We start from the raw sequence: 14,070 nt of genomic DNA on the forward strand, positions 1-14,070 counted from the left end.
AGATATTTCAAAAATTTGATTCTGACAGTATGAGGTTGTCTTAGTGAAGTTAGTGTTAAATACTGTGATGATATAATCTTTAAACAGATTAAAGTGTATATATTAATCTTTTAAATAAATTTTTAATTTATTATAATTAATAACTTCAACATTATATTATTTGCACTGATACATTTCATCACTATTATTAATTTGCAAGAATATGATGACTGTATGATGAAATTAACATCTTGATAGATGTTAGGGAGTGAATGAGAGCTGCATAAGAAGGAAACTCTCTGCGTTGCTAACTACTATATAATGAAATACTAAGCTTGAAGGGATGAAAGGGGGTGCTGGGGCCTGCTTGGATTATAACCACCCGCATGGTCGCGTGGTCACGTGATGTGGGTTAGGCCTCATCAGGCGACCCGCATGGTCGTATGGTCATGTGATGTGGATTAGGCTTAATCGGACGCCGAGCTTAATTCGACATCGAGTCTAACCGGGCGCTCAGTCGGGCTCAGTCGGGCGCTGAGCCTAACAATAGACAGTTATTACTTATTATTTATACTTATTTTCTTCTTGAAATTTAATCTTATCAAAATTATAAATATCATTAATGTAAAACTTATACTGATTGAAGATGAATTTATAGTGATTAAATCAGTTGATAATAAAACTTATATTTTTATTTGATATTTAATTTGAATTTATAAATTTTTATTTAATCCTTTTATAATTTAACAGATATTTCATGAATTGATATACTCACATCTTGCTCACAATAGGAGAAAAAGTGTTAGAATCAATATGATAATATTTTAACATTTGATTTGTAATATTTTTGATATATTTAACTATAAAGAAATAAAAGTTTTTATTTAATTAATGAATTTACTTTTTGATTACTTTCTTTTAACTATCACTTAATGTTCAATTGATTAAAACTCTCATATTTTTTAATCTTTTTTTCTGAATGTATTTATATAGAGTTTTATATAAAATATCAAATTTTTATATCATATCTATAATTTTAAATTTTAAATTTAATTTTATAATATTTAATACTATTTGAATCTTATCTTCTAAATATTTAATATTATTAGACATGGTGATGGTGGTTAATAATTTTTGAAAAGTGGTAATGAATATATGAGAAAGAGATTTCAATTATGATAATATTTTCTTTGATTGATTGATTACTTCATACACTGACCCAGCCGCCTCATAGGCCACTATGCGGGAATAAGCTAGTTCTAATCCATCCAACACCTGCAAAACTTAAAGAAATCACTAATTACAAGATTTTGATTAAATCACTGTCAGATGGTGGCAGCCACCTGTGAGGTGTCTAAGAAGAATTGAGTGAATAGATATAAGAAAATAATATAAGAAAAAACATTGAATGTCAGTGAATAAATATAAGAAAATAATATAAAAAAGACATTGATTGTCAGTTGGATTTTGCTTTGCAGCTGTCATATCATTTTTACCTTGCCCACACACATTGCTGCAGCATGAGCTATTGAGTGTTTGAAAATAATTAAGAACTCATTGCTTGATAGTTTGGTCCTGTACACTCCCAAATTGCTCAAGAAGTTTGGTTTTGAGTATAAAATTGACAGCTTGAGCCGCCATATCTGAATTTGAGAGCATTTTCTGAAGGTCTGTAGTTCTTTCCTCTACCCAGAGGTCCTTCTGAAGACTTATGTGCTTGATACAATTAAGCAGTACATGTTCCACTGTTTGATTTCCTCTGCTGCATTTGCATGTTCCATTCTTAACTTCTGAGACCTTTCTTCTGCACAGGAAATGATGTAGTTCAATGTTACTTGTGCACAGCTAAGTTAGAATACTTGACAGAGGTCAGATCAGCTTTGAGTGAAGTCTAGAGATGTTCTTGCTGAGTTCTTTGACTATTCAGAAGAGATCTCATTCATATTTCTCATGTTGCCAGATTTCCACCCAAGTCATTTTCATTTGAGTTCTTAGCCTAGTCTTGAGCAGCTTCAATGATATCTGAGTGATTGCTGTTCATGCCAATTGGCCAGTATCCATCTGAACATTCTGACCTCATGCATTTCTTGCTAGCCTCCAGCCTGTGGCCTCCTTGGCCACCATGTCTGCTTGCTCATTCCCTGGCATACTCTCATGTGCTGATATCCATCTTATTTCAATCTGAATATCAATCCCCTGGAGTTGATTTCAGATTTCTACAATTTGCTCAAGAATTTGTTGATTATTGATTTGAGGGTCATGAATTGTCTGAATTGCTGCCTGACTGTCTGAGAAGATAATAGTATTTTTGTTCAAAATTTGAGCCATGAACATAGCTGTTTGAATTTCTTTGAGTTCAGTTAGATAGACTGTTGCTTTGATTGCATTTCTCAAGTATATCTTTTCTGTGAAGTTAAGATTCTCAAGCACTGCTGAGGCATTTATCTTGTTGTTTATGATACTTTTATCTGTATATACTATCAGCTTGTTTTGTGCTCTCAGTCCTTTCAATCATCTCTTATCATGACTCTTTCTTGCTGCTTCTTTATCCTCTATATGTGTCTCTGATGGTTTCCACCAGAGAGGAACTATATAGAGCTTTCTGATTTCCAGATTGTTAATCTTTTCTCTGTCAAGAGCCTTTCAGCATCAGTGTTCATGTTGTTTCAAAGATGTTCATTTTGTTGACAAAGATTCTCAGTCATATCTGTAGCTCTGTCAGATTTCCTCTTTCTGAATTTTATCTAAAGTGTTCCATTGTGAGGTTGTTCTGAGCCTTAAATATGTTTCAGCTGTAATTCTTTCCAAGTGCAGTTGCAGTGGTGGAAGATGAGTCTCAATATCCAGTGCTGGTTCAGAAACTGTTTTGAATGCATCTGTGATGATCTTGACTGTTTTTCTTTGCACAGTTTCAAGCTTGCTGAGCAGTACTGATCTGTAGTTGAGTGTATTTTCAGCTGATGCATATTATGTTGATGCTGCAAATGTCATCTGTGGTAAAATAACAGCCTTGTAGATATTTCTCAGACCTTTATATTCTGTGTCTTAGATTCTGCCAGGCTGATAAGAGCTTCCAGAGTCTTGATTGTTCTGACTTTCACTTTCTCAATATGATTTTTTCATCTGAGCTAATTGTCAAGTATGAGTCCTAGTATCCAGCAGCATTAGCTTGATGTGATTGTATATCCTCTTATGATCATTGTATAGCTGTCATTAGATTCTCTGAATCTGTAGAACAAATGTATCAGACTGTATTTTGCTGAATTGAATTTTGAGTCATATGTTGCCTTCTATTTGCTGCACTTTTCATGAATTCTTTCAAGTGTTCTGCAGTTCTCTTCAGCTGAGCTGCTTGAAATCACAATATTTATATCATCTATCCAGCTCATTCCTGCTGTATCACTTTTTGAATTCTGACAGTTCTCCATCAGATCTGCATTAAAAAATAGATAGAGTATTGATGACATTGATGATTTCTGTGAAATTTCTGATTGCACATTTCTTTCCTTTAAGCTGTCTTCTGGGAGCTTGATAGAGGTTCTTTGATCTATCAGAAAGCTTTCTATCCATCTCACCACAGCAATTGAAATTCTTTATTTTTAGAGATTGTGAAGAAGTCTTGAATGTGAGACATAGTCAAAGGCATCTGAAACATTCAAAGATAGTATGAATACTGTTTTGAATGTTATCTGTTCTTTTTGTGCTGTTTCTATCTTCTTCAGTAGCCAGTGCAGAGCATGTTCAATTGAGACTTCTTTTCTGTCACTCAGATGCATTTTTGAAAAAAAATCATGCTTCTTTACTCAGTAGAACATTCTTTTGACAATGATCTTCTCCAGCAATTTCCTCACTATATTTAGCAGAGTTACTGGTTGATAGAATTTGATCTGAGTATAGTTCTTTTTCTCTGGTTTTCTGAGCACTACTGTTATAGATTTTTGAAAGTGTTTTAAGTAGTATTTCTGTTCCATGCAGGCATTGAATAGAATTGTGAGAGGCTGAGTCAGCTCTTCTATCAGAATCTTTAAAATCAGATTTGATATTTCATTTGAGCCTGGTGCTTTCTTTGCAGTCACCTTTTGAATTGTCTTCTGTACCTCACTGGGTGTGATTTCTGGCTATTCAATTGATTTTGAGTATACTGTTCCAGCTATATCATTGAGATTGGCAATGCCTGAGAGTGGAAAGAAGGTTTTGCTGAGCAGATCATACTTTTTCTCCAGTTCAGATTCTAGAGAGCCTTTTTCATATCTTAGAAATGGTGTGTGAGCAGCTCTGAACTCTCTGTTCTTAGCCCATTTGACCAGCTTCCAGAGGCCTTCTGTGGATTCTGTTGCTTGTTGTATTCTTTCTCTATGATTTCTTCTCAAGAGCTTCTGAATAAGTCTTTCTTTGTAATTTCTAGCTCTTCTATAGTCTTCCCATGCTTTCTTTGACTGGGTTTCTTGGTGGATACATCTCAGTCATCTTGCTTCCATCTGAGCTTTCTTGATCTTAGATGTCCAGTTTGGTATTGATCATGAATTGATGCATGACTCTAGACAGTGAGTTTCCATGACTGTTGTGATTGTCTTGACTATAGCTTTCAGATATTGATTGATCTTCTTCTTGCTTAGTGACTTGCTTGCTCCTGGCAGATTCTTTTTGACATTCTTCTTGAATTTCTTTTCTTTCAATTTGTGTCAAACTCTCTTCTTTCTTAGCTCATTTTGAGCTGTTGACATGTTCAGAATGATTGCCACTGATAGATGATCTGAGTCATGGTCTAATTCTGCTCCAGCTAGTCCACAGCATATCACTCTTTCTTGAACCCAGTGTGTTCTCAAAACCAGGTCTAGTGTGGTTGGTTCTCTCATTTCCTGGTGTGTTCTTGTCTCAACAGGTATAAGCAGTTCTAGTTGATAGTTTGCTATCAGTTCAAGCATGACTTCAGCTCTTTCTGATGTCTTTCTGACTCTAAATCCACCTCACAATGGGTGATGGAGATTGAAGTCTCTCAGTACTACATGCTCAGCTTCAGATTCCTCCTCTAGGGCCTTTTGAAGATCTGATATTGCATCATTCATTTCAAGTGTTCTTGTAATTGAGTTGTACACATTGTGTATGCATAGCACTCTTTTCTTATTCACTTGCAGTTTTAAGGTCACAATATCTATTGTATAGTGTGTATGTGTCCAGCCTTCTCCTATTCTCTTGTTTATGAGAAAGCATATCTGAGTTTTCTCATTCTTCTGGTAGATCAGATCAAATTGATCCTTGACTGAATAGTATGTGATCTCTTAAAACTTGTTTCACCATGGCTTCTGAATAGCTATAATATCATATGTTAATGCTGCTTGATCAGCAAGCAGTGATACCATGACTTGATCATGAAATTTGTTGACATTGTATTGAAGTATTAATAGAGTTGTATTATTCATTGAAGATCATATGCATGTCTGAGATCTGTGTTGATGATTGACTTCTTTGACTTGCACATCACTGATGTTTGTTCAGATTGAAGTTCTTCACTGAAGCAATCAATTGCTGATTATTGCTCAGCTTCTGTAGCACCTGTCTGACTGCATCTTCTTCACTCTTTTCCTGGGTTCCAGCTCTCATGCTCTTCCTTGGGGATCAGCCTCTCTTTTGATCCAAGTCTGTTCTCACTTTTGACTAGAGAATAGATCTGACTGAGACTTTCTTTGAAGTATCTGTTTTTCTATCAGTTCAAAATTCATTTGTGGTATCTTGTCAATATCTTGCTGCTGCTTTCTGATATGTATATGATCTTGTTCTCTTTCTCTCCTCAAGTCTGGCCAGCTTAGCCTTTCTTTTCTCACATTGAACACTTTATATTGAGTGTTTTTCATCACAGTTTGTGCATTTTGTCTCTGTTTTTTTTTTCATTCTTTTATCACAGCTCACAGTGCTGTGACTTCCTGCACAGTATCTACAAATTTGGCTTGCCTTGCAATGAGTTTCAATATGTTCATACTTTTGACATTTGAAGCATTGTCTCAGCTTGCAGATTCTATTGTAGTATTCACAGATAAACATCTGAGCTTCTAGTGCAATCTTCTTGATGATTGCACTATCTGCATGCTCACTATTATCAAACTTCACTATCAATGTGGATGCTTTTTTCTCTTCAAGTTTCTTTTTAAGCCATTTTATGTACTTGACATTTGCAGTTTCCAATGTTGAATTGTTCCACTGTATTTTGTCTTTCATTTCTTTGATATTTGTGACATCTATTGCTGTTGAGACTCCATGAATTAGAATTTCAAAGATAATAATCTGAAGAGCTGCTGTGTCTTCAAAAGCTTTCATCCACTTCTTCTTGTATATCTGCATTTTCCTTGTTGTGTTCTGATCATTTGTGTACAGTGTGATGTCTTCACTTGAGTGTCACTTTACAGCTAGAGTTTTTACACTTTTCAGATTTTGAACTTGACTTTTTTTCAGTGTTTTATTGATCTTTTCTTTGATTGTTTTTTCTGAGGCTGTCTGTATTTCACTTTCTGAGATAGTATTTTCTATTTTAATCAGAATCTCATGTAGTCTGCTTGAGGGTTTGAGTTGCATTGATGTTCTCAGAAGATATGGTTTCTGCAGAACTTGAGCATAGAATAGACTGTTGACCTCAGTGGGCTTTACAGCTGGAGCTGCTAGTATGTTCTTGATTTGAACTATATTCTTTCTCATCTCCTCCTGGGCTTTCATGACGGCTCAGAGGTCTGCAGTCAGTTCAGTCTGAGTTGACTGTTTTTCAGTCTTCTTAACATAGGCACTGACACTGCTCATGAAGGCTTCAATCATCTGCCAGGTTGGGTTTTGTGTTTTACCTAGTGGGTTTATATGATATTCTTTAAAAGCTTGGATGTCTGCTTCAATTTGAGTGGCATGGTTGCTTAGTATAAGGGGTTAACCCCTAGATTCGCTCTGGCTGGCTGACTCAGCCTAGCCATCGTTTGCACGTGCGCACGTGATCATGCTACGCGAGCTTGCTTAAGCTCGAGTTCTCGTCTCATTCTTTTCTTCCCTTTCTCAAGCAATTCGTCCTTGTTATATAGGAGGACTAGCCTCTAGTTCTTAGAGCTTAACCCTTTACACTTAGTTTGGGTGGCTGGATACCCATCTGTGGGGTATTTTGACCACTCGCCATATTTACTTGATACTGGGCGGTACCTAGAGAGCTGACAAGTAGATTGAGCCACAGTATGAGTAAAATAGAGCAGTGGTTGTGGAGATATTTCAAAAATATGGTTCCGACAGAATGAGGTTGTTTTGATAATATTTCCTTTATGGTAGGGTGCACTTACTAATGAGAGGTAGTGAGTGCATGTGGCACAGTTAGTTAAACAGAGGTTTAACTAACTAGCTAGCGAGGTACCCTGGAAAAGTGTGCCCCATCCATGGTCAGTTAACTACAAAGCACGAAGCAAATTTGACAGAATTGAAAACACAAATTAACAAGCGGTTTCTTTAATGACGGAGCAGATGATACTGTGTTTGACATGTTGATTTGGAGGAAGACGTGAAGGTTTGACCTGTGGCTGTAAATAAATATATTACTAAGTTAGTTAACATAATTACTTCATTGAGCGGCGGATTCTTTTTGAAAATCATCAAATATTCAATGTATTCAACAACCACATACTTAAATATTTAAAATATTATAAATTAAGACTATTTAATAGTTGAATATATAGCTATTTATTAGGGCAACTGCATATAGTATGTTCAAGAGTCCCACAGCTGCTGCAGTGCAGTAAAGCTCGCTGGTAAGACATAGCTTCAATTTGAGCTTTTACCTGCATATCAAGCTGCTGAACATGCCCACAACCTTACTGTATAGATAGAATAGTGTCCTGATCTAGATTAGCATGTCTTCATGTCTTTTTCTTTGTCTTTTGCTCATTCTCTGCTTATAGAATCTTGATTTTTTTCAATGAAGAAGAATAGAACACTTATTTGATTTTATATATTTCAATAATTATAACTTATTTATAATTTCTCTAAATAATTATATGTGATCCCTCACTGTGCTCAAACTGCAGTAATGACTTTAGAGATTATACAAAGTCTCATTGCAAAGTTAGTCTTATCAAAATTTTAAATATTATCTTTATGAATTTTATATTTTTAATATTATTGCTTAACTAAAAGCATGATAATAACAAAACAAAAGCTTCAATTCATCTATCTAACTAGGGAGCTGCGACGAGAATATTAAATTGGGGATTAGAATGTGGAATGAACGAGCAGCTGAATATAAATAGGTGGTTGAGGATCAGAGTGGATCAACCTTTAGAGCAGAGCAGATCAACCTTGAGCACCAAATATGGTTGAGGTTGGAGCAGATCAATAACTTATGGCTGAGGTCGGAATGGATCAACCTTAATCCATATATTACCAGTGACTGCGCCGTAACTAACAATGAAGGTAGCAAATGCGAATATTTTAGTTCATTTGTCACCGGGGTGCCCTTCAGAGCTCTCTACACTTACATACAACTGCGAATCCAACCTTTCTATCCAAGAAGCATCACCAAACGCATAAACGGGACTAACTCCGTTCATACACTTCCCGATCGATACATGTACATTCAATGGCCACACCACGCCCACCTCCTCCACCCGTTGTGCCTCCACAGCAGCTTTTCACGTAAGCCACCCTCTCGATTTCCCTCATGCAGTATTCTGTACGGAGTAACCAATAGATAATATGTACAAACAAACGCACCCGGCTAACCCAACCAAATCTTAATCCAATACAGAGGCCGACACTTGGTATATGCATTGGTTGCCTCCGTCGGCGCCGGTCTGTTCACCATGACACTCTACCGCATTAGGCAGGAAAAGATTTCAGAGGCGAGGAGGTTGTATGACGGGCAGCAGCGGTAGGGGAGGTACAACATATATATATGTGTGTGTGTGTGGTTTCTGGGATTGAATTGAAAATTGAGTGCTGGGTGGATGGCTGATTTCTACACAAGTTCGGGATTGCGTCTGATGCAGTTACGATGTCATGGTTCTATTATTATACACTTATACGCTGTACCTGTATGCATTTACGGGATGGGGTTGGAGGACAGGGCGAATGGCGGGTTGTTGGATGATTATACCGCCAGCTACTCCATACTCGCGCACACCATCTGCAACAGCAGCGGAGAAACCATCTAACACGCCGAGGAAATCAACCTCTTTTCGCAGACCAGAAATCGCGGATAGAATATAGAGGATCATGAGCAGGACATCCTTGAATTTTATTTGTTTGATGGAAGTGATGGGAGGAAAGTGTTGCCGTATAGTCAGTCTATGCGATGATATGATGTACTGTACATATATACAAATAAAAGACGGACCACGAATAAACGTGGTAGAAAGAACTATTTGTCTACTCTATACAAAGTCTCTAACACGCATTTCAATCGACATATAACGGTCATTGAAAGGATATATAAAGCACAAAACATTACCCGCCCACCTGGAACGCCACGGCACCGAAGTTCTAAAGTGAACCAACTCCTCTAAACACTGCCGGGTCGCCCCGACTCTCCACATCCGGACGTCCAGCTACGTCACGAGCACCAACCCCATCTGAATCAAACCCAACCTCCGTATCATCCCTACTCCTCGGCGCACCCTGCGATCTCACCGCCTTCCTCTTCTTCCTATCACGCTCCCGCTCCCGCCCCCGTGTCTGTTCTCTTTCCCATTCTCTTTCCCGCTGCCGTTCCCGCACCCTCCCAAGCCCCAGCTCCTCCTCATCCCGCCTCCGATCCCTCGCCTCCTCCGCCCGCCTCAACTCCCTCACCTCCCGAATAACATCGCGAAACCCATCCTCCAACGCCCTCATCCGCGCCAGCACAAGCTTGCTCATCATATCTTGATTATCACTGCCCGGTGCTACAGCAGGACGCCTCAGTGAACCCGTAGCGTATGCCATCTGTGTCGCGAAGCTGATCCCGGACGGTATACCGCCAACAAACCCACCGCCGACAGCTTTGTTGTCCCCCAAGTCTGAGCCGAGGCCCATGTCTAGAGAGGAGCGGCCGTGCACCTTGTGTAGGTCTGAGCTGGGCCATGCTAGATCCGCGGTGTCTGAGACGGGCATGAAATTGGGTTTAGGCGGTTTGATGGCGCGGGGTGCGGTTTGAGTACTACAGTCATCATGTCCTTTGGGTGAGCGCCTTTTAGGGGCATTCGGCCCACCGCCGAAATGGATAGAACTTGGCTTGATTTTACCATCTTGGCTAATGTCAGTGTCGGACTGATCGTCTGTCTGAGGCTGCCTGGGTTTGTAGAGGATTGTCGCACCGGAAGCATTTCGGAAATGGTGGCGTTGCGGAGTTTTCGGACGACGAGACGGGCTGTTCTTTCGTGAACTGATTAGACCCCGGAGACTGGAAGGCGTAGATGATTGGGCTCCCTGATCGTTTGTGTCACTGACATGCATCGACGTGCGCCCAGCTCCAACAGAATCACCTTGCTCATTGCAGGTGCTTGTGAGCTCCTCACCATCTTCCATATCCGTTTGTTGTGAAGACTGTCGGACATTTTGTGGCACTGGTAAGGACCGCAATACGCGGGGTAATCTACGGCGGTGGACTGTGCTGTATCCCCAATCTTCCGGATCTGAAGCTATCGACTGACACGTCGTCTCCGTAAGGTTTCGTACGGCGACATTTACACTATCTGGATATCTCCGAACTCTGTGCCTCCAGAAACGTTGCTTTCCCAACCTTTCCACCAGGTTCATATCCTCTGCGTCTGGAGAAAGTATCCCGGACTCGGGCTCAAGATTTTGCATCCAGATGTCAACAACCTTGCTAGCTTCTCGTTCGCAAGGGCTCCTTCGCCTTTGCGGTCCCCGGTAGCTTGCATGTTTGGCTGGATATCGAAATACCTCATCAAGAGCCCGATCCTTCTGATAAGTGGCAATGGATGGTTCCCTCACGCGTATGGAGTTTCGACGAGTAAAAGCATCAAAGGTGTTGTGATGGTCAGGATTCCACTGCCTAGCATCACCACGATTAATTAAATCAGAAGGTTCAAAAACATTCGGTCTCAGAATGGTTCTTTCGTATAGGTAGATCATAAAGAGGATCGGCATGTGAGTAATTTTGATCACTGTCCGATTGAGCTTGATATATTTTGGAAATGGCATTATGAATCGCAAGGGTGTTATTATCCACTCCAGGAGGTTGGTTGGAGCAACGTATGAGAACAGAGCACCTGACTTAACCATTGAAAGGGTGTTGACGGCAAATACAAATTGGTGTTCTTCGTTGGCATTTTGAACAATAGCCATAAAAGAGTTCGTCAGCACCGTGATAAGTATCGTTACGACAAGGAAATGGCAGATAAACAAGAAAAGCGTTAGTATTGTTTTCCCGAGCAGGTTATATTTATCCCACAGCTGCCAGGCCGCAGGCGTAAAACCCATTAGCATCTGAAAAAGGGCATAGACAACTGTCCCTGGCGAGTCGCCATTCCCGAATGAGAATGTAAATGCAACAAAGAAACCACTGCAAGCAATTATTATTAAGGTAAACACAGCAACAAGGTCCGCAGCCATCATACGAAAGGCGATTAGCAGTTGGGAGAAATAGCGATAGTGGTCAAGCACGGAGAAGAGACGGGGAAGGAGAAGAACTGCATTGGCAGCCAACACATCATATGCGTGGTTCGCAATGATCTTTTTGCGGTTGTCAGGTGCAACAACACCATATATTCTTAGGCAATAGTAGCAGAACAGCAAGAGCAATATGCCCACGTCGAATGTGTTCCAGAAGCTCATCAAATAGAGACTGAACCCTTGCTCGTTGAATCCGACAAGTTCATCAAGCATAAACCCTGCGCTCCAAAGCCAGAATATAAGCTCCAGAGTGGTGATTTTCAAGGATCTCTTTTGAATAACTGCAAGGAAGAGCCCAAGTAAGATGGCGAAGGACAACGTAGATAAAACCTGTCGATATAGAGGAACTCTAAGCCGGGAAAGTTTGAATAGAGAAGCGCCTCGAGGATTATAAAGAGTAACTGAGCGACGAGGGGTAGCGGCATTACGGTTAGAAACGTTGTGTTTAGTTTGCATAAATGACCCGTATCCCGACCGGGTATTTATGCGCGGTGGTGGTGGTGGTGGTAGGCGGTGTAAACTATCAGCCTCGAAATGGAAAACAATGTTACCTGCCCAGATAGCCTCGAGCTGTTGAACTACGAGTGGATGTGCGAGAAAGCGTTTTGCCTGGGCTCGGATGGCAATTTCCAAACAAGAGATACGGCCAGCCTTTGGGGGGGGGCCGAATTTAGATTTGTTGGTGTTATCCCGGCTCGAAGGTTGTAGGGTGCACAGGGTGCTGCTTGGCATTGGCGGTGGTTTTTCCTGAAGGGGATAGAAATCATATGATAGTGCATCAATCAACTCTCTCGTAGAGTATTCCTTTAGCAGTTTGATAGCAAGCAGCTCGCACACCATGGCCCGGGTATTGCTTGTGCCGCTATTCCCGGGGCTAGAATTGACTTCCTTTTTGAACTGAAGGCAATTGGCCATCAGTGCATAGAGAGTTGCTCTCGAAAAATGAGATTGGCGAATTTGCTGTTGAATTGACTTCAGCAGAAACTGGGATACCTGTGGAGACCGGAGCTGATCCCAGGACAAAGTGGTTTCGATGCGAGAAGTGATCAATACCCGAATGGCATGAGCCAGGGGGTATGTTGGAAGGCTGTCTAATAAGCATGTTAGTTCAGGGTGCTTTTTACTATGTCTGTTGATAATTAGATGCAGTGATAGTGGAGATTCCCTACCAAGATGAGATGCCGAAAATATGGGAAGTAGAGGAGATGCCTCCAGGCCGTCATGTTCGTCCTCGTCAGAGCCGCTATGATGGCTGTTACCTTCTTCATTTTCTTCATGTTCATGTTCATGTTCATGTGATTCTTGTTCATTTTCATCTTCCCCGTTCCTCTCGCCAGCGCCATCCAATGGGTTCATCTGTTCAACGTCCACATCTGGACCGTGTGGCCTAATGCGTTTGGGGCTCAGAGGACGCGGAGAGGAAATCAATGGGGCAAAAATGGAGGGTACGACAGAATGCCCTGTGTTGGAGATTTTGCGCCTGAGACTCAGAACAGGGGAAACCATTGTTTGAATTGCGCCAGAGATTTTCTTTCTTTCTTTTTCTTTTTTGAAGGGATGGGGTAAGCTGTTTAGGGGATTTGAACCTTGAAGATTGGATATGGAATCAAGGTGACCAAGTTAAAACAAACAGCCTGTCCCAGAGAACGAATAAATGAATGAATGAGAACCTGTAAGTCAGTTACTCTGTAGCTAATCACAAAAGTGACCAGAAAAAGAAAACAAGCACTATGGTCTCCCACCTGACCTGGAATCATTTTCTCTCAGTGCAAACAGCAGGAAGAAGAATATTTTTATTTAGTTGTTTTGAAGCTACATTAAGGCTGTATTGTAGGGTTTTGATAATCCAGCTTGCTCTGGGTTGGTCTGGGTTGGTTTCCAAAGGTTAGTCATCGTATCACGTGCGGTGCCTGGGTTAATCTTCGACTTCCAATGGGGGACGAAGATTTTTGTTTTTGATGTATTTTCTTTTCGGTCAATTCTAGTCAACGATGCTGCAATTAAACATAGATGATGGTCCAGGAGAAGTGAAGACAGACAAATCTTTGCGGGCTTCCCTTCCTTACCTCCAGACTTGGTGCCTCTGGGGAGGGATTCAATGGCTGGAGAGAAGAGGCTAAATTACGGATAGGGCCAGCATCGTTGATTGACCCCTCCTTTTTTTTTTTTTTTTTCCTCTTTTTGGTGTCTTGTAGTTATAGGGTATTAGACTGAAATTGATCAAGAAATTAATTAATTAGATTGAGAATTGAGGATACTTTCTCAATGTTGAACATGAGCGGTTGAAGATGACGAAAAGTAGAAGCACCTGATAATACACTCTGATACGAGACGAAAGTTACTAGAGCATTAGGGGTAGAATTGACTAAGCGCTATTGGCCAATGATATACTGGAATATCTGCCAAGCCCAGAACTGACAGCGGCCCCTATTGGCTGGCTGAATAAATAAGTATCTACTGGGGTAT

The 14,070-nt window shown here is 40.4% G+C and overlaps 3 protein-coding genes across 3 annotated transcripts; 1 reads left to right on the top strand and 2 right to left on the bottom strand.

Annotated features, from left to right (window-relative positions):
- Positions 1 to 5,882: 5,882 nt before the first annotated feature.
- Positions 5,883 to 6,315, bottom strand: PADG_11869 (uncharacterized protein; the record flags this gene model as incomplete). Its single annotated transcript, XM_010762281.1, has 2 exons — positions 5,883 to 5,928; positions 5,957 to 6,315. 2 exons carry the CDS (start codon positions 6,313 to 6,315, stop codon positions 5,883 to 5,885), a joined length of 405 nt encoding a protein of 134 aa, XP_010760583.1.
- Positions 6,316 to 8,572: 2,257 nt separating this feature from the next.
- On the top strand, positions 8,573 to 8,867 carry PADG_05069 (uncharacterized protein; the record flags this gene model as incomplete). The annotated part of the gene is made up of 2 exons (XM_010762186.1): positions 8,573 to 8,628; positions 8,741 to 8,867. 2 exons carry the CDS (start codon positions 8,573 to 8,575, stop codon positions 8,865 to 8,867), a joined length of 183 nt encoding a protein of 60 aa, XP_010760488.1.
- Positions 8,868 to 9,011: 144 nt separating this feature from the next.
- On the bottom strand, positions 9,012 to 13,110 carry PADG_05070 (uncharacterized protein; the record flags this gene model as incomplete). The annotated part of the gene is made up of 3 exons (XM_010761959.1): positions 9,012 to 9,221; positions 9,490 to 12,695; positions 12,774 to 13,110. The coding sequence occupies 3 exons, from the start codon at positions 13,108 to 13,110 to the stop codon at positions 9,012 to 9,014; spliced, it is 3,753 nt and encodes a 1,250-aa protein (XP_010760261.1).
- Positions 13,111 to 14,070: the final 960 nt, after the last annotated feature.

Source organism: Paracoccidioides brasiliensis, assembly GCF_000150735.1.
Source record: "Paracoccidioides brasiliensis Pb18 unplaced genomic scaffold supercont2.5, whole genome shotgun sequence".
NCBI lineage: Eukaryota > Fungi > Ascomycota > Eurotiomycetes > Onygenales > Ajellomycetaceae > Paracoccidioides > Paracoccidioides brasiliensis.